General features: G+C 43.7%; 2 protein-coding genes across 2 annotated transcripts; both read left to right on the top strand.

The window, feature by feature from the left end:
• The first annotated feature begins 765 nt into the window (after nt 1–765).
• Nucleotides 766–17,120, top strand: EFCAB14 (EF-hand calcium binding domain 14). The gene is made up of 11 exons (XM_069023342.1): nt 766–1,114; nt 2,055–2,203; nt 5,247–5,392; nt 6,993–7,091; nt 8,821–8,931; nt 9,746–9,826; nt 10,696–10,887; nt 11,551–11,631; nt 12,462–12,573; nt 13,381–13,512; nt 14,351–17,120. The coding sequence occupies exons 1-11, from the start codon at nt 939–941 to the stop codon at nt 14,524–14,526; spliced, it is 1,455 nt and encodes a 484-aa protein (XP_068879443.1). The 5' UTR covers nt 766–938; the 3' UTR covers nt 14,527–17,120.
• A 168-nt stretch (nt 17,121–17,288) lies between these two features.
• ATPAF1 (ATP synthase mitochondrial F1 complex assembly factor 1) lies at nt 17,289–25,872 on the top strand. The gene is made up of 9 exons (XM_069023340.1): nt 17,289–17,534; nt 18,517–18,625; nt 19,168–19,218; nt 19,922–19,984; nt 20,606–20,656; nt 22,454–22,501; nt 23,404–23,499; nt 24,090–24,197; nt 25,102–25,872. The coding sequence occupies exons 1-9, from the start codon at nt 17,332–17,334 to the stop codon at nt 25,294–25,296; spliced, it is 924 nt and encodes a 307-aa protein (XP_068879441.1). The 5' UTR covers nt 17,289–17,331; the 3' UTR covers nt 25,297–25,872.

The raw sequence follows: 25,872 nt of genomic DNA, 5'->3' as shown, positions 1-25,872 counted from the left end.
AAGGGGAGCATCCCGCGGGAACGCTCCGCTCGCTGCCGCACCGGCTGGGAGCTACTGCCGGCCCCGAGTCCCCCGCCGCCGGCACCGGCTGGCTCCGCACCGGGACCGCAGGCCAAAGAGAGAGGGAAGGACCGTACCCTGGGATTCCTCCTCCCGAGGTCTTCACCACATGTTCCTGCCTCACGACGTTTCACCCTCATTTCCACCCCTCCCCATCCCGCATCCCGGCTGACGGCTCCCGCCCTCCTTCCCTGTCTCCCTCCCTGCTGCCGGCACTGTGAGCCGCATCCCGCATCCCAGCGCCGACCGGGACAGCATCCTCCCAGCAGGAGCGCGGGGAATCCCGCACCGCGCCGGGCTGGCGATGCCGGGTGTCAGCCGAGGGCCGGGTACCGGGGCAGCTTTAGCACGGCTTTGGCACGGCTTGGTGGCAGGTAGAGGGCAGGCAGCTGCCGGGCCACACCGCTTCCTTGTCACCGCTATGTCTGCCAGCAGCAGCCCCCTCCGAGGTGGGCGAGCGGACAGAGCGGACCCGCGGCGGGCGGCACCAGCCGGGCCCTGCCCCGCCGCGCCTCGCCGCCCCTTTCCCCGCCCGTCCCACCCGCCGGGGGCGGGACTCGAACCCGCGGCCCTGCCCGCTCTCGGCGGCCCGCGCGGGGCGGTCCCGCGGCGGCCAGTGGGAGCGCGGTTTGCTGGCAGGCGGGCGCGGCGCGGCCGGAGCGGCCATGGCGCGGGCGGGGCGGGCGGCGGCCGTGGGGCCGGGGGAGCCGCCGCGGGGCCGGCGGGGGAGCAGCAGCCGCGGCCCCGCGGAGCGCCTGTAGCCGCCGCCGGGCCGCAGGCTGGCGAGCCGGGGCGCGCTGGCGGCGGCGGCGGCCGAGGAGAAGGAGGAGGAGGCAGGCGGGAGCCAGCCGCCGGCCGCGCCGCCGCCCCACAAGAGGATGAAGAAGCGGAAGGAGCTGAACGCCCTCATCGGCCTGGCCGCCGACGGCCGCAGGAAGAAGCCCGCCAAGAAGGGCTCGGGCCACCGGCTGCTGCGCACCGAGCCGCCCGCCTCCGACTCCGAGTCCAGCTCTGACGAGGACGAGTTCGCAGGGGCGCGGGGCCGCTGCGGAAAGTGAGTCCCAGGCACTGCGCGGGGCCCCTGCTCGGACAGGTCCTGCCCCGGCCCCACGGCGGGGCTGCGCTGCCTTCAGCGGGTCGGGTTCGCGGCTGGGGGGTTAAAGGGGGTGTGTGAGGCTGGGGACTGCCAGGGGACACTCGGAGCTGCACTGAGCGTGTCCGACCCCGTAGGTTGCCTGTCTGGGGATAGAAGTATCATCGAGTCACAGAATAGCTTGGGTTGGAAGGGACCGTAAAGATCATTAGTTCCAACCCCCAGCCATGGCCAGGGACGGCTCCTACTGGACCATCCCCTGGCTTTTGTCTTCTTTTTCTCTTGTTTTGTGTTCAGCGCAAGTCCTTGTGGACTAAACTCGGGGGCAAGCTCCTGGGGATGCTGAGCGCAGTTACCAGTGTGCGTGCTCAGCGTGGCACACTCCTGCGAGCTGGCGCAGTGCTGGCTTTCTCGGGGACGTGGTGTGCTTTTGCCAGTAAATAAGCTTTTCAGTTAAGTAACAGCATTAATAATGGGCCTCTGTGCATACCTGAAAGGAGGCATGTCTCAGGGAAACTTGGGCTTTCACAATTTAGAACGCTCTGGAAGTACTTGTTGTAACATTATGGTAATACCTTGTCTTGAAGTGTGTTTTGCAAGCTATCAAGCAGATATGCCTGACATAAGTTTATGTCAGCAGAGCAGGATATTTTAGTAACAGAAACCTGACAGCTGCTTTTAAATATGCTAGCTGTGCCTCCTGAGGATAAACCGAATAGAGAGTAACATCCCTGACCTGACTTCATAGCCTTATTTATTCCTGAAAACACTCTTTGTTAGTCCTGTCAGCCAAAATGTGTGCTGTTACAACGCTGTCCCATACTTTGCTAGAACAGCATTTAAAATAAAACTTTTCTAGGCACTGCTGTCTATTCACAAGCTGTTACTTTGTTTTCTGCAGGGGAGACTACCTGCGATGCTGCAGGTTCTGTTACCCTTTATGTGCGTTTGTCATTCTTGCTGCTTGCGTGGTCGCGTGTGTTGGCTTAGTCTGGATGCAGGTGGCTCTCAAGGAGGATTTGGATGCAATAAAGGAGAAGTTTCGAACTAGTAAGTATGAATGTAGCTACTATTTCATATTTTCTTTGGGCAGTATGAGGAGCTTTAGTTGCTTGCCTGCTCAGTCAAAGTCTGAAAGTACTGAGTAGACATATCACTTCTGAATTGAGGAGTGCTCTGAGCCAAGAACACTGAGAGTTGGTGAATCTAAGGTGAATGTTATATATTCTTGCTGCTCTCTATCTTCTGAGGAGCAGGCACACTGGACTGGGTGGGCCTGTAGTTGCTTACATATACATTTCTAAAATTCCTGACTTTGGTCTTTAAAGTGCTCTCTTCCAAAGAAAAACCCTATTAAAAAGTTTCTGATCAGCCCTGTCAAAGCAGTCTAGGGAATTCTGAAAAAAAAAGAAAAATTATGTTCTTGTCTTGAACTCTTTTAAAAACCTCTGTAACTTGCTATGGAATTACTGCAATTGGAATGTTGCTTCAGTACTATATTTTCTCTCTGTATCCTCTGAATGTTCATTTTGCTTGCATTGACCTGTTCTTGTTCAACTTTTACGTCAAGTTACGAGTAGTGTAGAGTTAATATGTTTAATACTTCGAGGTGTGGAGTTAAGTTGAAGTGTTTTGCTTGTAGGGCTCAGGTTTTGCTCTCCATGTCAAGACTGCCATGCCAAGATTTCAATATAATAACTTCTGTAGAGCTGGGAATGCTGATATGTGCATGTATGGTATGCTCTTGGTTCTCTGTACCTCACCTCTGGGCACAAGATATGTTTTGGGGCTTTATGTTAGTAGTGTTTAAAATCCTTTGTATATTGAAAAAGGTCAGCAAAGGTGTTGCTTTGCTTGTGGTAAAAGAGGCATTGAGGAAGTGCGTGTAGAAATTCGTTGCTGTTGGTGTTCAGGTGTTCCTGTTCAGGCGTGGGAGGTGGGGAGTTGTCTGCCAAGGTGGAACAGGCTGGCTGAGTGTGAGAGAATTGCTGACAGATGTGCTTTTTTATTAACTAATACTGGACTCTAAAAGTTGGCTGTAGTTGCTGTCCACCAGTTCTGGAGGATACCTTCAGTTCCAGGTGCTGCTTTGTGGCTGTGAGTGTTCCCAGCAGCTCTGCAGTGGCTGTTTCTGTGTTCTGGGTCAGCAACTGCTGCTCTTCGTGGACTGCTGCCCTTTAAGGGTGTGCTGGTGGTAAAAGTTTTGCACGAGGACAACATTTGTTGGCTTTGGTGTAGTTAAGTTTCACCATTCCTGTTGAACACAGACCTCTTTGTTAAAGCAGCTGTTCTCCCTGAGCGCGTTCTCCCTGTCTGGCAATTACAGATGGGCTTGTTTTCTTCTTAATAGCTCTGACAGAAAAGCTGTGCATTTAATGCTTTGTCTGGTAATAAACGTGTCAGATTTCCTTGCCAACATAATAGCATGCCTAGGAGTTGGATGGCAGCCTCATAATGAGGCACAGCATTTAAATACTACAAGAAAAAAAGCTGGCAGCAAGAACAACCTGGTTCCAAAAGGTAACATTTTGCCTTGGTGAAATGTGTGGGTGAACAGAGAAACAAAGGCAGGTGACCCATCTGTCATACAACAAGTTTGGAAAAGGAACCTTTCTCTGAATCTTCATCCAGACTTTTTTCCTCCCATAAGAACAGATGTTTGTGGCAGTATTTGTTATGTTCTGCCATCCTTTGCACGAAGTGAGTATGGTATGAGTGCTTTTTATAAACAAGACATCTTTGCATCAAGTGTGTTTGGAATAGGAGGAAGTCATGTAGTGTTTTCCCTTCAGCTGTCAGTAATGATGCTAAGAACACGTGTGGCATTTAACCTTCCTAGTGCTGCAAAAACCTCTTCAAGCAGAGTCTCACTGTACACAGTGAGAGTGGCAAAACAGAAAATAATTTGTCTGTGAGAGCCTATGAAAATATGAGATTTAGTGTGAACTGCTTGTGTGAAATGCACTATTAGCTCTCAGTCTGTTTTGGCTAAAACACACCTTTCAAGGTCTTGCCCCAAAGTGTTGTTTGTACCTTGAGTGAAGCAGTGCAGATTACTTTGCACCTAAAAAGTAATTTTAGCACTTGCTTCAAGAGAAGTGAGGTGGGTTTTTGAAAATGCACAGCTTTCCAGATTTGTGTGCTTAGGCATCCACTCCACAGGCTTCTCCTTTTGACTGGAAGGGTCACACGTGGAAATTTGTTCTGCTAGCTACAATACACAGAGGTCCCACTGCTCTTGGCAGTCTTGTCTGAACGATGGCTGTTTGCTGTGGAGCTTTCCAGTGATGCCTTACAGGTTGGAGGTGCAGATTTTGGAGAACTCTGTCATCTCCATCTCAAAATCTTTGCTTATTTGTTTCTCAGACCTAGGGATTTAGGATTGCCTCACAGCACAGCTAAACAGCTTAGTCACTGTGGATCTGGAAGAGCTGCATTTCTGAGGCTCACTGGAATTGCTTTGAGCTGCACGTTTCCCCCTTCTTCTAGTATTAATGGTAGTAATAACTGACTTTATTTCCAAGGACCTTGTTTACTGATTTGTTTACCAACAGGCATTAATGTATAAGCTTATACATTATTTTTTCAGTTGTCTTTCTGTCACGCAGAGCAACTAATTACATTAATCTCCTTGGAAGTCTCTTCATTGTCAGCAGCCCTTCTGCAGGCTTGAAAAGGGCACTGAGGTTCATTTCACCTGCCTCCTTTGCCCTGGGACTGTTGGCAATTCTTATTCACAGACCCATTACTATTTCATGTTCCCCTGTGGAGGTAATGCAAAATAACTGCACTAAATAAAGACCTACTGAGGGTGCCAGAATGACAGGACTATGCAAAGTGTTAAATTTAGTACAGTCTCTCTGGGTTCTCTCTGCAGATATTGGTACTCTTAAAACAAAAAAGAGCTGTCATTCTGAGCAAACAGTGAATCCAGAATTGGCAATAAACCTGTATGAAGAAACTGTTATTGCCTTCTTTCACTGCTGTAGATGTTGCTGTTTGCAGTTTGTTTTCTGCCTTTCACTGTTGTTTACCTGAATTTTTGTTTTGGTTTGGCTTTTAAACATATTTAATTATTTTTTCATTCTTTTAGTGGAATCTAATCAAAAAACATCATTCCAAGAAATTCCTAAGCTGAATGAAGATTTGGTGCAGAACCAAAAGCAGCTAGAACAAATTGAGACTGGAGAACTGGGGCTGAGTAAAATTTGGATAAATATCACAGAGATCAATAAACAGGTGAGAGGGGATCAATCCTTGGTTTTGAAAAGTAATGAAATAGTCCATTCAATTTTTTTTAATGGAAATTAATTTTATCAAAAGACTTCTGTGACCATATATGTAGCTTTTATTTTTTAAGTTAGAATAGAATATAAACCTCACTTGAAACAAGCAAAAACCAGCTTGAGCATCCAGCTGGGCTGGAGATTGATCACAAGAGGAGAAATTGCATAACTGGTGGAAAGAGTTCAGGCAGAATTTAAAAGAACCCGAGGACTGTGCAGTTCTTAATTTTCCCGCCAAATAGTTGTGCTGTTTATGATGAGAGATTTGACATTTCAGATTTCTGAGAGTGTTTTGTAAGTGTGGAAAAGAATTACCTGACTCAGAGCAAGCTCCTGTTGCTGCAAACAAAGGCCGGATGTCCTGTGAATATAAAACCTGCTAACACACCCTCGGCCTCTGAGCTGGTGTGAATTTTGGCACTGCTGATGGGGCCAGAACTAAACCACTTACCAGAGAGCTCTTTGCTCAGCTGCTCTATTAAAACACACTTCAAGTGAAGCATCCAGCAAGGTTTTTACTGAAATTTCTGCCTGGAGGGTAAAAGTTCAGAGCTGCTCACAGTGAATGGTATTGAGAGGTGTGTGGGGGGAACTCTGCTTGACACAGGTGCTCTGGTTTAATTTGTTAGAGTACTGAGGTGCCTGCTCAGATTGATTTTTCTTCAGTCCCATGTGGTGGTTAAGTGCTTACTGGGGCACATCTGAGAGTTTGATTTGCTTTCTTTAGCATCTCACTGTTTTAGCCACAGTTATTTAGGCTCTTCATGAGACTTTTTAAATGCTCTTATCTGCACCTGGGTGTTAAAGATACTTGCACATGGTTCTTGCAGGCCCTCAAGTTACCTCAGGATCTGGTTACAGTCTGAGCCAGATCTTCTGGGGATCAAAATTTTCTGGTTTTTTATCCATGAATTGTTGGGATGTGCTGCTGGGAATAATCCCAGCCAGTGTTCACAGCTGTGGAGCTAGGGAGTCTGCATGCCAGCTGGTCAGCATTGACCTAATGTAAAATGAGGATCTTTTCCTCAACTTGCGAAACAACTTTGTTTTTTAACCAGAAGAAAGTGAATTTTAGTCTCTGTTCCAGTTGTGTAGTAGAGGGTTTGGGTGGTAGGTGCAACTTCTTTCCCCATCACTCAGCTGGAGAGGTTGCATGGCTTTGCTGGGTTTTGCCAGGTGGGTTTCATTGCTAAATACAAAAGTGGGTGATGGTCTCCTCCATGTGAGGATTTCTTGCACAATTTTTTAAGTCTTTCTTGGGCAACAGCCTCTCTCTGAGGATGAATGTGAAACTGGCAGAGGGTACCTTATTGAAAAGAAGGGTCTTCTATGGCTTTCATTTAAAAAGAATAAATAAAAACCTGCTCTTTTGCAAGAGGCAGAATATTTTTAATGCAGCCTACGCAGGACTTCTTACCTAGTGACAGGGGTGTTCTCTGTGTGTACATGTATAATTTTGTATTGCCTTATGTTTTAATATTACACATCAGTATTGGGGAAGGTCACAATCAGGATTATGTCACCTAATTCTAAGTGTTCTTTTTTGGTTTTAGATATCACTATTGACCTCAACAGTAAATCATCTCAAAAACAATATAAAATCTGCTGCTGACCTGATTTCTCTTCCCCTCACAGTAGAGAAACTTCAGAAGGTGAGTACTGTAAATGTGGCTATCACTAAATGTGTTCTGTTTGTTAAGCTGCAGCTGGGCTCTTGCAGACAGCAGTGACAATGGGAGCTGCCTGAGTTGCAAGGAATTTTTGCTTCTCTTGTCTTTAAAATTTGACTTTATTTATTGTATGGTCCTGTGATAATGTGTGGCAGGTAAAAAGTTTAAAGGCCTTTGTTTATCCCTTTTGGAGATGTATTTGTTTGTATTATACTGTCCCATGTATACCTTGGAGCTGATCTTTCTGGTTACTTCCTTCAAATTGCTAATCTTAATATCATGTAAGACACTTGGAAAAAGTCTGTCTGCAGTTTTATAACTGCATGCAAATAGGTGGTTTGTTTAGCTTTTTTAATTGGAAAAGGAGATGCATTGCTTTCTGTGAATACAATATCTTACTGTGTGCCTTAGCTGACCATCCTTTACCAAAGAACTGTCCCATTTATTTTGGTAAAAAGAATGGCTTGTTGAGACTTGCAGAGCTCTTCCACGGCAGTTCTGTTTATTTAGCAATAAACATTTATATTGGGCTAACACCTAATGTTAGTCCAGTCTTTGTGGCATTATGGGTTTCCACATCTCATTTCCTATCCCTACAAAATTAATGTGTAATCAACAAGCTAGTGATATGCAAAGCAATGAGTGGTTTGGCTGGTGGGGCTGCCAGGATTTGTTTTTCTGGGAGGAGTACAAAGCTGTTTCCTAAGCTCCTTATTTGCTGCTGCAAGCAGGCTGGATTTTCACAGTGTCCTGTCAGAGGCAGTCTTAAGGCATGTTGTTATCAGGAGTAGTGTGGCAGCAGGACCAGGGCAGTGACTGTCCCCCTGTACTGGGCACTGGTGAGGCCACACCTCAAATCCTGTGTCTGGTTCTGGGCCCCTCAATTCAGGAAGGACACTGAGGTGCTGGAGCATGTCCAGAGATGGGCAGTGGAGCTGGGGAAGGGTCTGGAGCACAAGTCTGATGAGGAGCAGCTGGGAGTGTTTAGATTGGAGAAAAGGAGGTTCAGGGGGGACCTGATCACTCTCTACAACTCCCTGAAAGGAGGTTGGATCCAGGTGGGGGGTCAGGCTGTTCTCTCAAGTGGCAAGTGATAGGACAACAGGAAATGACCTAAAGCTGTGCCAGTGGAGGTTTAGATGGGGTAATAGGAAAAATTTCTTCACTGAAGGGGTTGTCAGTGGAGCAAGCTGTACAGGGAGGTGCTGGAGCTGCTGTCACTGGAGGTATTTAAAGGACGTGGATAGGAGCTTGGGGACATGGATTAAGGGTAGACTTGGCAGTGCTGAGTTAACAGCTGGACTCAGTCTTAGAGGTCCTTGCCAACCTAAGTGATCCTATGACAAGGCTGCATTTCTTATGTGGGATTTGGTTTTCTTGAGCCTTTTTCCTTGTAGGTACCATTCCTGAAAATACATATGCCTGCTGGTGTTAAGAGTCCTGAAGGATTACTGAGGGAGTTCCTCTCAGACTGGTTCATACTGGTGAAGGGTGCTGAAGGTGTCCTGAGGTCCTCCAGGGCAGAGGTTGCTTTGGGTATAATTTGCAGTTTTGAGTGCAAAGAAAGTTCCAAATTGTTCAAACTCCTGTGCATATTTTTGTGGCAGCCTGCCTGCAGTTTCACTAACAAAGCATTGTGTTCAGCTGATTGGTACTTTGGGATAGTGCAGTTGGAGGAAGGCTGAGATTTCTGTCATCTTTTTTATTGCAGACTGTAGCCAACATAGGTAGCACCCTTACCAGTGTGGCTCATGATGTTGAAAATATACAGACAGCTATTGAGGAATACAAGAAATCCATAGAAATACTCCAGAATGATGTGGTAAGAAAAATGCTTTAACACTGCCTAATATAAAGCAAGTTAAAGAAATGCTTGGAGTTCTGCCTTTTGCCTTTGAAATACTTTTGAGGTTTCTGTAGGTTGATACATTAATTAGTTAATCTTCTAATCCCTGTGTGACATCTCCTATATGATACCAAGTTTGTATTTCTCCGGAGCCAGAATTGTTCCTTTCTACTTTTCTTATCCTGCATATTTTTGCTTCCTGCTCCACAGATACGGGTGCTTGAGAAATGCTTCTGTGTGATGCAGGGTACTGCTTATGGTAGCTGTTTGAACTGTTTTAGGTTTGGGGATGTGAGAAAATTGAGATAGTTTGTTGGTTGAAGTAAGAATCCATATCAGGATGAAATTACTGACTGTCTTTACCAGACACTACTCACTGTATTTATCCTGACTTCTCACTTGGGGCTGACAAACTGAGCTGGTAATTACAGTTTTTCAGATAAACTGCAATTCAAGAATTCTTGCAGATAAAATCTAAATTAGACACATAATAAGGCTTGATTCAGTCAGTGGGTGCTCTGAAAACATTGCAGATATGGCAGTGTGTGTGGTAGCAGTGAAATGTGTATCATAACACTTCATTAAATGGAGAATAGTTAATTAGGAGGGTTTAATGAAAGTAAATTTGGACCTTACGTGTTTGAAAGAGAAAACTATTAGCCTAGTTAAAATACTGCAATGCACAGCAGCCCTGAGTGACTGTAGCAAAACATCCTTAGCTCCAGTCTGCCACTTATTAAGCACTTATTCACAGGGATTTTGTAACACAATTTTCTACTTCTTTCCTTAGAAGGAATTAAAACAGCTGCCTTCACTTCCCTCCACTGTTGTGCCAAGGACTGAGGGAAATCAGACAGAATACTGCAAAAAGGTATTTTTCTTCCTTGCATAAGGGATTTTGGTACAAGTGTTGTGGATATGTAGCTTACCCATGTGTTTTGCAGTACTGCAGTGTGCAAAAAGTATGATTTTTATCAATGCAATGCAGATAGCACGCTTTAAGGCAAATCATAAGGGTATTCTGCTGTAGTTTGTTCCTGTGTATGTGCAAACAGGAAAATGCCCTGTTCTGAGAGTGGATTTTTTTTGTGTTCTGACTGGGTGAGGAGTAAAAAGAGTGAAACCAATATCTGACAAATTATAGGTGTGCTTTGCTAAAGTAAATGAAAATAAATTAAAAGGTTTTAATGGAGTGGATTTTATAGCAGGTACGTGCTAATCTGAGCACACTTGGGAGTGGCCTGTACTGAGTCACCCTCAATGTAATGAGGTGTGGAAAGCAGTAATTCAGCAACAACAAAAAAAAGGTTAATGTGTAGGTGTTTAGCTGAATGGGTTGGAACAGAACGACTGCACTTAACTTGCATCTAATACAGTCAATATCTTCCTCAAAAATGAATCCTGTATATAAATATGCCCAGTACATGCTTTATTGGGGAAAATCATTGTTGTGCTTACAAAGCTTGACCTGAAAATGAGATGAATAGGCTTTCTGTGTTCACTGGCACAGCTGAAGTGATTACATTAGCAACAAAGAGGTTAGCCCTGGGGAAGAATCTCAGTTTCAAACTTTTAGAAACTTGGAATAACTTTCTGGAACCTTCCAGTTGGATGTTTTCAGTGGTGTCAGTGGAGAGCCAGTCTGAAGTCTGCCCAGTTAAACTGGGTCAGTTATGTTGTTAATAGCAGGAGTTGCTGCACAGGTTGGGTAAACTGACACCTGCTGTGTCCATATTTCAGGAAAGCCAGGCACTGCATGCAGCTTTGGAGCAGCTAAATAATACTGTAGTGGTGTACCAAAAGTTGAATGACATCAAACTTCTAAATGTGGATTCAGCTCTTGGCAACCTCAGCCGGAAAGTGACGCTGTTGGAAAACTCTCCCCTTGTTGTGAAAAATCTGGACAAAAGAGAGAACTCGTCTACCATCGTGGTAAGGGGTGGCTCAGGGTGTCTACTCAGCCTGCTACTTCCCTTGCACTACAGATACAGCTTTTCAGACCTAACTAAAGAAAATATCAGAGTGAAACTTGAGATACTTAGGAGTTCATTATAAAAGGCTGGAATTTGTTTCTGAACAGATAACCAGCATTAAGAGTGTCTCAGAAGCAGAATTTTATTTATTTTCTGCAGTATCTACAGGAAAATGTCCAAAACACTGTGACATTGAAGAGTTGGGTGGTTGCTTTATGAGGCAGGATCACAAACTGAGTTATGTTTTAGGAATCACTCTGGCATAGATCTGTTATGCCACCCTGAGGAGCTAAGTGGGGCTCTGCATTTGTTCAACAGTGCTTAAATTCTAAAAGAAAAACAATAATAAAAAAAACTCCTAAATAAGTTCATAAGTTCTTCCAGTGTTTTCTGTTTGCCACACTGGGGCCAGTCTGTGAGAACGTGTTCTGTATGTTTAGCAATAAAGGAATATGATGGCCTTGCTGTGGTAAATTATATAACCCATTTTTATGACTTCATGTTTATTCAGTGTATCTGCCCTGGTCTGTCTCTGCTTCATGTCTGCCAAATTTGAAGGAAAGAAACTCTGTTGTAGAAAATAAAAAGCACGTGAATAAACTCTACTCTGTTTTTTCTGAAGGGGAATGATGCAACTACCTCTCTAAAAGTGGAAAATGAAGATCAACTAGATGGTGAAACTGAGTCAAATAAAGAACTGAAGGTAAAGTAAAGAAATACAAATAACACTGGATTAGTAGAGCATGTAACTGTCTTTATAAAGATGTTTTAAATGGACCTTAATTGAGCAAAGTTCTGCAAAGAGCCACTAGTGGAGTCAAGGATGTGCTGGAAGCCACTCTCAGTGATGGTCTATCACTGGCTGGGAGTGAGTTTAACTGAATGGCCAAATTGTGGGCTGGGGATAGGAGGGGATGCTGCTGAGTTTAGTTTCCATCTGCTGGAAAGAAGGTGGGTGAGTGAGCAGGCTGCACTGTCAGTTCTGGGCTTGCATTGATGTGAACTCAACCTGTCATCTGAAATGTACCAATGAAAAGAGTAAGGGAGCTGCAGATTAAAAATGTGGGCGTTTTACTTGAACAGAGGTACAGTGGCTCCTACATGAAAGTTGCCACTACTTGCAGACAAACCTTTGAAACAGCTAAGCAGTTTAATTAATGTATAAGTGCTCACTCCAAGTGGGGTTGACTGTTTATATTACAGTTTTTCAGTGTCTTGCTCTTTCTGTAGGAAATACAGAAAGTAAAAATCAGATTATTTTGAAATGGGTGTATGCAAAATAATTGCCTGGTTTTCAGGTTGAGGTACTGATTCTGTTGTTTTCCTACAGACCGTGTGAATTTATTCATTACATCATCCCACAGATTCTTGTATTTGTTGTTTTTCAATCTTGTTTATAATTTTAAACTTGATCAGCCTGGATACCTCTAAGTCAGTCAAAACTGCTTACACATTTTAAATTACTACTTTTGCTGATCTTCTACATTTACTGAAGGGGTGCATTTTAAGATATTTTTTTCTGTACACATGCAGGAAACAGAAACTAGAGATTCTCAGGTATCAAAACTAAAAGAGACTCTTCAACGGATCAGTGCTCTCACAGGCAAGCCAGAAAATGACAGACCCATTGAGGCATCAAAGAATGGTAAGAATGTCCTTTAACAGTAACCTGTAAACCTGGATGTTCCCTGTGTAATTCAAAGAATAACTAATTAAAGTGGATAATTCAGACTCTTCCTTAAGATTTTGATGAAGGCTTTTTAGTTAAAGCAGTAAGAAACAGGTGTTTCTAAAACAGAAAGCTGTATATGACTCCAAAAGTTGGAAGGTGACTTAAAATGTGTATGGCAGGATTCCTGTGGATCAGTAGCTGGTGTTTGGCATGCAGTGATTAACTGTAGAACTTTATACCCAGGAACATCTGGCTTTGCTTTTTCAAAATGTAAATGTATCATAGAGGAAAGGTCTCTGCCTCTGCTGACTTCAATTCTGCACTTCTGCTGAGCATCAGATTTTTAAATACTTCATTACAATAGAACTGTGCTGCTTGTTCATTCCAAGCAGGAGTTTGGAAGTTTAGACCTTGCTGTTAGGGAATGTTGATATTGATGAGGTGGAAGCAACCCAGGTGGGCAGATGTAATTTGCTCAATGAAGCTTCTTCAGCACCCTCAGAAGGGGGAGCAGAGGACACTGCCAAGTCATTCTTTGTATGGGAGTTTACAAATACACACCTCCTAGTCCAGAATGGAAGATGAAAGCTGTGTGACTGTCCTTTCAATTATTGGTAAAAGGGGACAACTCCCTTCTGAAATACTGCAGCACTCTTATCTCATACAGCTATTGTGATAAAAAAAATTAAAAATTAATCAGTTTTATTGGATTTTTGTTTGGTTTTGCTAGCTGTAATTCTGTGGAATTAGTCAGACTAATTAGAATTTGTTTTGTAACAGTTGAAAGTAGTCAGAGCACTACAGCAAAGCCCACAGAGCTATCAAGGGTGGCTTCAAGGTCACCTGGTGACAACACAGAGAGGAACGGGCAGCTGAGCCATCTGTCCTTACCAGGAATTTCCAGCATTGAAGGTATGTCCTTTTCAGGCTGACCTTTTCTTCTGAGTATTTCATGTAAATGTTTAGGAGAGGATAAGTATAAACATTCTGGGAGATACGAGGTCAATTTTAACAGCTTGAGGACTATGGGCTTTAAAAAAAAACCCCAGCAATTAAGAAAAAAACTGAAAAGAAAGAAGAGCATGTAAAAGAAAAGAAACTGAGATTTATGCAGGAGTGTGCATTGTTAGTGAATTATAATTGTTTTGAGTACCCAAAGTATTACATCGAGTGCCCCAGAGAGTGGGAGAGAAGTCAAGGGCAGAATTAACATGCTGAATGAAAAAGAAGTAGCTATGAATGTGTATGTTCTGGGGCTTTTTTCTTTCCTGTATTTTTTTTTTTTTTTTGCAAGAGAACACTGCCTGGTCAGATGAATGGTTTCTGGATCTTGCTGTTCAGTCTCTTCAGTTCCTGAAAGGGCAACTCTTTGCATCAGGAAGTGAATAGACACTTTTCCCTTTATATCATCTGTCCTGTTGGTATAGCAACTGTCATTCAGAGCTTGCTTTTGTGGGGGACAACTGCATCTGCATGCAGTTAGTGGCTGTAAAATGGGCTGTTAGCTGTGGCCAGAAATAGGGATTACTTTCTTCAGATTTAGTGTAATTTAATCCAGAAATGTTCATGCTTTTTTCTCCTAAACTGTTATCAGCAGCTTGTGACAACACAGGAGGCAAACTCCTCACTCAGGAATGCCATATGTAATTACTGGGTAGTAAGAGACAGGGCTGTAAAACTGGGAAAGCAGCTTATAGAACATTCCTGTGTACTTAAAGGAGCTGTTTCTCAATCCTTGTTCTCTTTGCAGATCTTCAGAAACTGTTTAAAAAAGCACCTGCCGACGCTGATGGAAAACTCTCATACCAAGATCTTCAAAAGCTGCTTGGCTCCACAGCCCAAGAATCCCAGAGCTTTAAGGAGTTTGACACAGATGGAGATGAGAAATACACTCTAACAGAACTGAGATTAGCACTAGGTGTATAGGGTATATGTTTAGAAATGTGATATTGGTGGATGTTACTGTAGCTAAAGGAAGCTACAGGACATGAAAAGCTATGGCTGCACTTTCCCAGTGTTTTACTGATCTTTGGAGCTAAATTACTGTACACATAGTCACCTCTTTTTTTCAGTTGCATTTATTGAAAAGAAATTTACAAACTTATATGTCCATAGGACATAATATTGGGACTTTGTTAAAATCCAGGAAATTCCCAAACTTGGAAACATTTTCCTCTCATTATTTCCTTTTCAGGGGAGTTATTGGTTATAACTTAAAATGTGTACATACTAAAATAAAACTATGGTTTTATATTTCACTGAAATTTGCCTTAAATTAGAGAGCTGCACTTTATGTAGAGCAGAAGGAAAATCTGTCTTGTGAAGATGGGCTGCTTCTGCTTGTAAATATTTGAGATAGAGTAAATTATGCATATTTAAGGAGAAGTTGTGTCAGGGGCTGTGTTGGTAGTAAGCTGTTTATAATGAGAGACTGAACCTGGAATGCAGGGTTAAGAGCTTCAGCTAAATTTCTGATTTTGACTAAGTATATCCATGAATAAATTTGGCCTCAGTCAGAGGAAAGCTGGAGGGGTAAGTCATGCCCATCTACAGCAGGATGTATTTTTAAAGGGAAAAGTTGAAAATGTTTTTATATCATGAGCCTACAGGAGCAATTAACTTGCCAAGTGCTTGGGTTTTCACTTCAGCGTTCTTTAGGCTTCGCTGTGTTGCATTCAGATTATATTTTGTGAGATGAGCCTGTCTATTTATTTTTTTTAAATGAACATATTGAATAGCTTTAATAGATGCTTAAGAGGTAAAAGGCTACAGTTCAGCCTGCTGAGCAGCACCTGAGTGGTTCGTGCCTCAGCAGTGCTCTGATACACTCCGGGAGTGTGAGTGGGTGGGAAGGCCCAGAGGAGACTTGTGAGCTCTTTCCTGACTATTGTGACCGTGATCCCTTCTTGGTACCTTTATTTTTTGTCTTCTTTCCAACAGAAGGATGTGAAAAGCTGTGTAGGCATGTGCAACAGCATCATCATTCTGTACTGCCACATGGTTTGTAAGTGAGGTTTCCTTACTACAGAGGAACTTAAAGATCTGTTTATAGTAGTGGATCTAAACACAGTGTATTTATTATGTTCTGGAACATAGAAAAATGACTTTTGCAGAGGGGATTCTCTCTTGCAGGCTAGATCAGGGCCAAGTTGGGTGATTTTGCTCACAAATATCACTGATCTTGTTAAGAGTTTTTTGCATGATTAGTGAGTTGAAGTTGCCCAGCTCGCTGAAACATCAGTTTATGAGGAAGTCAGTTCATAATTGTTGACTGGATGTTTTATCAGTAATTGTATTTTGGAAGTATGAATCAGCAAAGGAATGTACAAAATTGAGCCCTGTTACCCATTTCCTAGGCTTCTTCCACTGTTGCTCTTCTATCCTGTTTGGGTAATGCAGATGCCACCCAGTACCAAAATGCTTTTAATGTGACGTTTGAAAACGCCGTATTTAAAAACAAAACAAAACCAACCAACCTTGGCTTTAGAGAGGACAAGAAGCCAACACTTGCTTCTTGCCATTTCCCATACCCTTTTATACACTACTGTATGATTCCTTAACCAAATAAAGAAAAAAAGCAATAAAATGTATCCATTCTGATATTTTATTTGTACATACTGTATCATAGCCATATGCCAGAGTTTGCAAAATATTTTTGGAAGTTTATTTGTATGAAATTTAACTTTACCTTAAAATTTAAAAGATTATGGTACTGCCTTGTGAATCTTTTAGTGTTTTGTTTTGTTGCAGTCTGCTTTACTTTTAGAAGGCTCTTCAGCAGCAGTAGTGAAAATGCCAGCTAGACCTGATGTGTGCTGTTCCACTGCCCGTGTCCTCTGCCTGTGCCCAGGGAGCTCAGCTGGTCAGTGCTGGGACACGGTTGCCCAGGGCTGCTTCTTGCATGTCGAGGGCACAGTCGATGGCTAATTGCTGTGGTCACTTGTAGGATGGGCTTGTGCTGTCAATTAGACAAAAATCCAAGTGGTACAGTGGTCTCTTCTGTGCTGCAGGCTGGGAGCACCGGTCCCATCCCTGCGAGGTTTCTGCTGCGCCAGTGCTCTCTATCCCGCATGCTTCTCGAAGCCCTGACGCCAGGTGTGGGCAGGGTTACTCTCCCGTGTTTGATGAAAAGCCGTGAGTGTAATAAATCGACTCATCCAAATCAGTTCCCTCCCCTAACTCGTGCAGCTGCTGGTGGGGTACCAGAGGGGCGGCTGGATGCTCTGGCTAGCGAGTCCTTCAGAAAAAAGCTGTTTATGTGAAATCAAAAGCAATGAAGTGCTGAGAGCGAGCTGTAGCAGGAGCAGAGCTATGCCCCGCCGAGCCTTGCTGTTGTGCCGTGATTCCTGGTACAGCTTTCGGGCTGTACCTGGGGCTTTGGGTGACCCCTGTGTACCTCCCCCTGCGGCTGCCGACCTGCGCGGGGAGCGGGGCCGTGCCCACCGCGCCTGTTCGCTCCGCGGCGCTCCATCCTGTAGTGCGACTTTTACGTGTCTCAATAAAAGCTCCTTTCCAGCGTGCGGCTCCGGCTGGTTCCTGGCAGGGGAGGTGGAACGGGGCGGGCTGAGCGCGGGGCCGGCTGAGGGCAGCGGGCTGAGCGCGGGGCGGGCTGAGGGGAGCGGGCGGAGCGCGGGGCGGGCGGAGGGCAGCGGGCGGAGCGCGGGGCGGGCTGAGGGGAGCGGGCCGAGGGCAGCGGGCGGAGCGCGGGGCGGGCCGAGGGCAGCGGGCGCCATGGCGGGGCCGCTGTGCCAGGGCTGGGGCCTGGGGGCGGCCCTGCGGAGCCGCGCCGCGCTCCGGCCGCTCGGGCTGCTGGCACCGCCAGCACGGGGGGTGCTGGGGCCGGCAGCGGGAACGGGAGCGGGATCGGGAGAGGCGGCGCTGGAGGAGAACCCCTTCTACGGGAAGTACCGGCACAAGATCCAGGAGCTGCGGAGGTGGGCCCTGAGGGAGGCGGCGCAGGAAGGGGGTGGGCGGGCTGTGTTTTGGGAAAAGGGAGTGCTGGGGAAGCTCTTCGAGGAGAGGTGTCGTTGTATTTTAGCTTTCGCCCTCATGAGAAACTCGATTAGTTTAGGCCAGTTGCCCTGAAATTCACATGTGGTCGGCACCAGCTCAGTGAGGGTCGTCCCCCAACGTGGTGAGCTTGATAAGAAATAGTTTTGCGAAGATGAAATTAAAATTTTAAGTTAAGAGCATGAATCAGTATCATAGTAAACATTTTAAAAGGCCAAATGATGTTAATCACCCAGCACTGCTCTCCACCTTTGGAAACCACTGGAGCAGGCAAAGAGTATTCCAACTTCTAGTCTTTTGTTGTATTATAAAGGAGGATTTGAATAGAAAAGGAGTAGGCAGAAGTTGGTCTTATTTTAGGTGTGAGTCCATCTGCTGGCAAGGCCACAATCGGAACAGCCCAGAGAGGAATCATGGGTTTGAATTATCCTGAAAAAGGTGGGTCACCTTACTTAGCAATAGAAATAAATGAAGCAAAAGACTTTATAGGCACTCACAGAGCCATGGAATGCCTTGGGTTGGAAAACACCTTAGAGATCAACTGGTTCCAACCCTCCTGCTATAGGCAGGGACGGACAATTTCCATTGTGACAGGTTACTCAGAGCCCCATCCAATCTGGTCTTGTTGGAACCCAGTGCCAAAAACAAATCCAAAGCCTTGGGTCGTAGGAGATATTGTGAAACAGCTTTCACAGTTTCTTAACTCTGCATTGATTTTTCCTGTTTATTGTCATAATTAAAAAACTTAAGATTATTTAAAAGCAAACTGGAATGTTTTAGTTATATGAATTTTTGTCCAGCTGGACAAGGAGCAGGGAGTTGGACTTGGATGATCCTTATGGGTCCTTCCAACTCGAGCTGTTCTATTGTTCTGTTGTACTGTTAATAGTCCCTTTTCCAATTCAGGTCCAATCCAGATGTGTTTGAATCCCGTATGGAAAAAAGAAGTGAAGTGAAGAAGCAGCCTGTGGGACATTCCAAACAAGGAGAGTTTATCAGATGCATGGAGGAAAAGGCAAGGCCAGTTTTCTTTGTAAATCACATACATTAAAGCTATAATGTTATTTATATGGGATCAGCATAATGTTACAAACTTGAGCATCCGTATCAGTAGGAGTCCTGGAATTTCACTGTCTGATGGCTAAAAGCATTGTTCTGTATTCCTCTGTATTATTTTTTAGACTGTAAATTCCCTGCTTGAAACGTTGTTCAAGTTTAATTAGTTCCAGATTAGTTTGGCCAGAGGAGTGACACAATCCTGCATTCATCATTTTTTAGTGAACGCAAGAAAATTGTTCAATTATATTGTATCCAAAATGCATAATAGTTTCCTTTTGACTAATCCTTTCTGGCCTTGAAATTCATAATTCACACTAATCTTATTTACTTCACCTAATCAATCACTTATTTTATTAAAAATACACTGCAGTGATCTTCAAGTATGTTGAGCTCTCACTCAGGAGTTTTTGGCAGCAGGCAGGTTAGATGTGGCAGGGAAGGCAAATAAATGGTATTAAAGCATTAGCTGTAAAACTGAAGAAGGATGTTTTCTTGCAGGCAGAAGGCTTGGGCAGCAAGACATCAAAGGGAGGATTCACAAGGGATAAGGTAAGGGAAATGAACCTAAGTGTTAGGAGGGGGCATTGTGGCAAGGCAAGGGTGTGGATTGACTGTATTGCCACAGTCAGTGCTTCAGTCAAGAACACTTTGATATAATCCTGGTGTTCCTTATGCTGCATCTCAGTGTAAGATTTTAGTTTACTGTTGGGATCATGTTCAACCCCAAAACTCCTGGCATTCTGGGTTTTTATTATCCTGTCCTTTCTCTGTGACACCCTGGAAGTTCCTTCCAGTTGGGGGATCTGTTCTGAACAATAAATGGAAAGGGTTAAGCTGCTTTTACAGCATGGAAATACATTTGCAGTGATCAGCCAGCCCAGGGACAGGGGAATTCTCTTTCACATTCTTTTATTTTGGTAAATTCTCAATGTAAATCTGCCAAAGAGCATGTGTTTGAGGTGGCTGAAGGCAAAAGGCTGCAGCTCCTCTTGCAGCTTCAGAAGGGATCTGCACAACTGGAGCAAAGCATGTGCTGTGTCCTGAAAGAATCTACTCTGCCTCTGTGTGAATTCACATCTCAGTGTGTTGCTGCTGTATTTTACTTGGCAATTAAAGGGACTAAGTAACACTATAAATTGAATTAAGTTCCTTTAGGTTGATTTTGTTCTCTGTAATTGCATCCATTCATTCTGGATTCCTACATGACCACAGAACTGCCGTCATGCCAGATTCTTTATGCTTTCTCTTGCAGACACTTGATTCAATTCTTAATGTTGAGATGGTGAAAGAAAAATCAGCAGGGGAGATAACACAGGTGATGGATTTAAATTGAATAAACTTTGCTTCACATCTGTGCTTAACAGTAATCTATGTGTAAGGATGGAAATTTTACTTAGACTGAAAAATAAAACGCAACTGTGGATGTATATTTATAAAAAGCACGTTCACATGGATACCCATTGGAGAAGATAAAGTTTTCTCCATCTAGGTGAGTCCTTCTAGCACGTACAGGTACACTAGGGTATTGCCATCCTGCTGTGGTGAAGAAAAAGACTGTCAACACAGAGGAGCATTATGCAAAGACTTGTCTTCTGTTGAAAATGTTTTGTATGTTCTTTATTAAAAAAACCATCACCACCACCACCACAAAAACCCAACCAAAAGCCATTAGTGTGATGTAAGAAGCACTTCTGATGGTTAATAAATACTGAGCCACCTCTGAGCCCACTGCAGATTTCTGTTACCTGGTTGGAATCTGTCATTTGGCACAAGTACTCTGGAACCTTAGGAGAAGTGTGTTGCAGTAGCAGGAAAGTCAGGCTTGATTGAAAAATGACTTCTCAAAGTGCTTACAAAGGTTAGTTGACATTTCAAAGCATTTAACACTACTGCTAAATACTGAACTTTAACTGTATCTCATCTTTGTTTTCTACAGATTTGGAATCAGTATTTTTCTGCAAAAGACACGGTTTATGCTGTTATTCCTGTAAGTAGTCCCCCTGTAGTTCTGCACTTGAAAAGCCAGCATGCAAAGCTTTTCAATGGTGATTCTGCTGCTTTTAAAATCAGTCATTAAAGGAAAATGAGGTTTCAAGAAAAAAATTATTTTCTGGGTTGAGTGACTTTACTGCCCCAAACAAAGGCTGTTGTTTCCAGAAATGCATATCCCTTTTTTTCTCACTCAGAGGAGTTTCAATAAATCAAGGGCCTTTTTCTGCACACCTGGCTGGAATTGCCAGGTTTATTTTAATACAAGCATCCAATACTCTTTGCATGGCCCTAGTGTTTATAAGCAGCATTTGTATTTTTATTTACTTTTTCTCAGAGTTGCTTGTTTCTTTGCCCTCTTCCCTGCAGCACAGGCAGCTGCCTCAAGGTTAATGTGGCAGTCCTAGAGCACTTGGCTGGTAACTTGCATGTGGCTAATCACTTATGACTTACTTTCATGTATTTACAATTATTGGCAGCACTGTCTTTTGTTGAGATTGCAGGGTGTTTCCTGAGATAAGATCATATTTCTTACTCCTGATAACTTTTCCAGATGTTAATGGTTTTTAGTTTGCATTAGGCTGAAGGAGGCTTTTTTCACTTTGTGGATTTCTCTTTATTCTTTTCTTCAGGGTCATTCTGTGATTGCAATCTCTTAAATCTGTCTTTTCACAACTGTGTGTTTCTTGAGTTCTTGAAACCTCATTTAGATCTGGGGTCTGATTTGTAATTGTATTTGGCCCTTTGAGCTGCAACTGAATTCAGTGGGAGGCAGTATTCTAAATGTGTGATGTGCTGTATGCTCTGAAAGTGGAAGTGTGGGATTTGAAGTCAAGCAGCTTCTTGTTTCAGTTTTCCCAACATGTGGATGTTGTGAAAATAGTTTGACTTGCACATTTACTGTAGCAGAGGGCCAGAGCCAGGGACTCCAGTTAAAAAGATGTAGGTCTTTCATTAATGGGGCTGGCACTGTGCTTTGGTGCACTGTTTTAGGAGGAGTGTTGGAAGCTTTTTAAGACTTCAATGCAAACCAGATCCCAGGCACATTGGGAAGCAGTTCATGGTGTCATCGAGGGGAAAAAAATGCTTTGTCTTTTGCCAGAAGCTTTCTGTTGGCTGGAAGAAAGGCCTTGCATAATTCTCCAGTGCTCAAAAGTACACACAAAGGAATTTCTTGTTGATGAATGGCATATGTTTTCTTTCCTGAACACCTGAGAATAGATATTAATATAGTGCTGGGAAGCAAAAAAAATTAGGCAAAAGATTTGGGGAAACATGGAGAACATATGAACGAGATTTCCAGGTTTCATCAGGGCTGACCAAATAGGGTTGTGGTTTTAATTTAAACATAAGCAGTAAGTGTGTTACTGTGTGTATATATGGGCTGCACTTTTATACTGAAGAACAGATGACAATGATGTAAATCCACAATTTGGAGCCAGGGTTGTGTTGTCTCGCTCAGCTGTTGACACTACATGATGCAGTGGAGCAATTACTGAAAGAGGATGTAATGTAAGCCTCAGGCTTGGGGCCCCCACATCCAAGGAATAAACCTCTGGATCCAGGGAGTTTGCTGTTGCATCTTAGGGACAGCCTTGTTAAATTGGGATACTGATGATTTTCAGGTAAATAAGAACAAAATTCGGCTTTCCACGCACTCATTGCCATCTGTCCCCCAGCGGAACCTTCTCCAGATGGAAGTTGTACCCTCTAAAGGTTAATGAGGTGATTGTGAACAACTCTGCATCCACGTTTGTGTTATGAAAATTGAACTTCTCTTTCTCCTTCCCCAAAGGCAGACAAGTTTGATTTGATCTGGAAGAGAGCCCAGAAATGTCCATCGGTATGTACGGCAGCGCGTGGTTGTAGAGCTGTAATGCCTCTCCTCTTCAAACCTAACCCATAAACTTTTGATCCTCCTGTGTTCATACCCATTGTATCAGCCTGATTAGTAAAATCCAGGTGTTCAAACACTTGTCCTAGTGCTCAGATGAAGCAATGGCTATTCATATGTGTTGAACAGTTTGATCTAGATAGAAGAGATGGAGGGTTGAGAGAACAGCAGCACAGAATCTCCCAGGGAATGGAGACTTCACTGGGTTGATGGATTAGTCCTACCTACTTCACTTGCCAAGAGCAAGATCAAATGTATCTGGCTTCCTGAGCTACTTGGAGATGGGGAAGTTATTTATAGCCTGAAGTGCATTTCTGCACAGTGCACTGGCATTCAGTCAGGTATCCTGCACGATTTTCTGCTCCCATGTTGTCCTTCCCTTGGTGTGGGAGAACAAGCAAGTCTGTAGCCTGTGGAGCTGGATAGGCTGTAAATCTCTAGAGAGAAGATGCTTGCTGCCTGTTCTGGAGCAGCTGATAAAATGACAGGATTAAATGCTCCTGAATGCTCCTTACCTTATATTTGACCATTTCTGCTGTTAGTTTTCAGGGTGAGAATAAAAAAGTCAGGGTCTGAATGTTCTCCACTTTCCTTTTTATGTCTCAAAATACTGATAAAAGTATTTGCCAACATATTTGGTAATGAAATAATAGTGATAGGCTAATTCTGCTTTATTGTGTGCTTTGAAGTCTGGTTCTTGCTATTCTCTCACTCCTGGTGGGGCGAAGAAACCCTTTTTTCTGTTGTAGTTCTGTTACTAAAGCAGTAATGCTGGAGGCCAGTGTGACACAGGCCTCATTTTGTTCTATGGAAGGGAAAATTGGTTTGGTTTTTTTATCATGTCTCTGCAGTTTCTGTATGCTTTGCCAAGGAAAGAAGGCTATGAGTTCTTCGTGGGGCAGTGGTCTGGAACAGAATTACACTTCACTTCCCTGATAAACGTTCAGGTGAGTGTTTGAGATAAAAAGTTCAAAATTGGCTTAGGATCCAGAAATAGATAATATCAGCATATTGCAATATGTGGTATTTGCTAAATAGTTTAACCAACACGTTGTCTAGCTTAACTTGAAAAGAGTTATCATTACAAAAGCTATAATTAATTATGGTGTAATTGTACATTAGTTACAGGTAAAATAGTAAAATTATGGGTGTTAAGTGTCTCTCTAGTGTAGAAGAGAATGAGGTAGAAATTCAGTAGTCACAAAACAGGAGCAAGAGCCAAGCTTTTTAGAATGGTTTGTGCAATCTACTTAAAATAGCAGTAGATGTTGTGAGATGAAATGTCTTTCTAAAAATTGTGGGTTCTTTTAAATGCAAAATGGTCTTTAGTCAAGGAAAAAAACCAACCTAACTCTACAAATCCCTTGTTTTCTATAAATACCAAGAATAATGAATTTCTAATTCGAACTGACCCTTAAGCCCTGGGAAGTAACTGCCTCTGTGGTAGTTAATGTTCAAATTTTGTAATCAAGCACCCAAATCAGCAGTGGAGGGAAGTTTTTTATGGGATGCTGACAGGTTTCTTTCTCTCTTTCAGACCCAAGGTGAAACTGCCCCAAGCCAGTTGGTCTTGTACCATTATCCTGATCTGCAGAAGGAGAAAGGAATAGTACTAATGACAGCAGAAATGGACTCCAAGTTCTTGGTAAGAGAAGTCTGCTCATTGGCTTCCTTCATTTTATGCTGCAACTCCTCATACAGTTTTGCACTAAAACCAAATTACAGTGAAGCCTTTCAAAGACCCTTTGCCAAAGGATGGTCTTACTGTCTTTCTTTAACCTAATGTACTTAAGGCTAGGGAAAGCTAGAAAGGAATCATCAGTCTTTGGTGATTTCAGTTCATGCATTCTTTTTTTTTAATTTGGGTATAATAGTTGATTGTTGTAAAAGAACAAAGCTTCTGGTTTTCTTACTAACAGAAGTAAATTCAAATGAAAGCTGTTGGTACCTGCAAACAAGTTAAAATAGTGTTTTGAAGCTTAACCCTATTTGCCAAAGCAGGAGGCTCCAGAGTTGTGTGTTCAGTTTGTGCACACCTGTGCTCTTTCCCTCTGTGTGGGCACAGCATTATTGGCACATCTGTACCAGTGCCTGGACTGGTAGCACTGGGCACTGTAGTGGTGGAACAAAATGATTAAGATATCCCTCCTCTAACTGACCTCCTGACACCCCTTCTGAAACAATAACTGGAGTAATTGGTAATGCTTTTCTTTTGCCCTGTTGGATCTCAGAGCAAACAATCAAACTTTGCAAGTAGGTCAGCTGTAAGAAGGGAAAAACGAGGACTTGGTGTATCTTAGAGTGGGCAGTGATCACAAAAGACACACTTGACCTCTGAGGCAGATGCACAGCAGGAGAGTTGCTAAAACACGTGGTGCTGAAGTGTTTAAGTAGGTCAGGAACAAGAGAGAGGTGGTTTGTGAAGAGATTTGCTAAACTAACGTGGCTTGGAGTTGAGCCATGTGGTGAGCAGGCCCGTGGCCTTTCTTTTGCAGGGGGACACTGGCACAGTCCCACCCTGATGGTAACAGCTCTGTTCTCACTCCCAGGTGGTCCATGATGCCCAGTGCTTGGCCAACCAGGTGCAGCTGTTCTATGCCACGGATCGCTCTGAGACCTACGGATTAGTGGAGACCTTCAACCACAGATCCAGTGAATTTAAATACATGTCAGTTATAGCAGAGCTGGAGCAAAGTGGGCTTGGAAGAGAACTGAGACCTGGGCAGGTTTCTGACAAGTCATAGAGCCTGGCCTGTGGTGAAAGGAGCCAGCAGCAGGCAGGGGGTCCTAGGAGGGGTGGTCCTGTGTCTTCTGTTTTACAGCTTGGATTTGGCCACAGAAAGTCTGCAGACATCCTGGGAGTGACAGTCAAGCCTGTCTGGCACTGATGCAAGATGAGGATGTGGGCCATTTGAACAACAGTAACTAATTGCCAAGAAATGGAGCCCAGTACTTCAGTGTAACTTCATCAGAAAGAGCCATTTTCCCTGTCCTGTGACTTCCTGCTGCCTGCTGGATTGTGGAAATCGGAAATAAAGTGACAGAAGGGGAACTATGTAACAGGCTGTACTGACATCAGGACAGAGATGACAACCAGTGTTTCTTCTCAGTAAATGCATTTTTAATGCCCTCCACCATTATAATTGCATGGTTCAGTGCTTTTTAATCTGTGTGGAATTCATACAGGCTTGTCCGTCAAGAGGAAAGAATAGGAGCAATGCTCTAAGACAGACACTTCTTTGTTCCTTTGTGAGGTGTCTTACACAGATATGTATTGTGGTCTGAGTTTTTCTCAGGATTAAAAATACAGAGTCACTAGA

Source organism: Aphelocoma coerulescens, chromosome 8 (genome assembly GCF_041296385.1).
Source record: "Aphelocoma coerulescens isolate FSJ_1873_10779 chromosome 8, UR_Acoe_1.0, whole genome shotgun sequence".
NCBI classification, from domain to species: Eukaryota; Metazoa; Chordata; class Aves; order Passeriformes; family Corvidae; genus Aphelocoma; species Aphelocoma coerulescens.
The sequence above is the reverse complement of the archived record's forward strand: the minus strand, read 5'-3'. Positions and strand labels throughout refer to the sequence as shown.

Coding starts and splice junctions, on each gene's coding strand:
- ATPAF1 (XM_069023340.1), top strand. CDS start 17,332: ATGGCGGGGCCGCTGTGCCAGGGCTGGGGCCTGGGGGCGGCCCTGCGG. Junction 17,535..18,516: donor AAGATCCAGGAGCTGCGGAG/GTGGGCCCTGAG, acceptor TTTCCAATTCAG/GTCCAATCCAGATGTGTTTG. Junction 19,985..20,605: donor CAGCAGGGGAGATAACACAG/GTGATGGATTTA, acceptor TGTTTTCTACAG/ATTTGGAATCAGTATTTTTC.
- EFCAB14 (XM_069023342.1), top strand. CDS start 939: ATGAAGAAGCGGAAGGAGCTGAACGCCCTCATCGGCCTGGCCGCCGAC. Junction 2,204..5,246: donor AAAGGAGAAGTTTCGAACTA/GTAAGTATGAAT, acceptor TCATTCTTTTAG/TGGAATCTAATCAAAAAACA. Junction 13,513..14,350: donor AGGAATTTCCAGCATTGAAG/GTATGTCCTTTT, acceptor TTCTCTTTGCAG/ATCTTCAGAAACTGTTTAAA.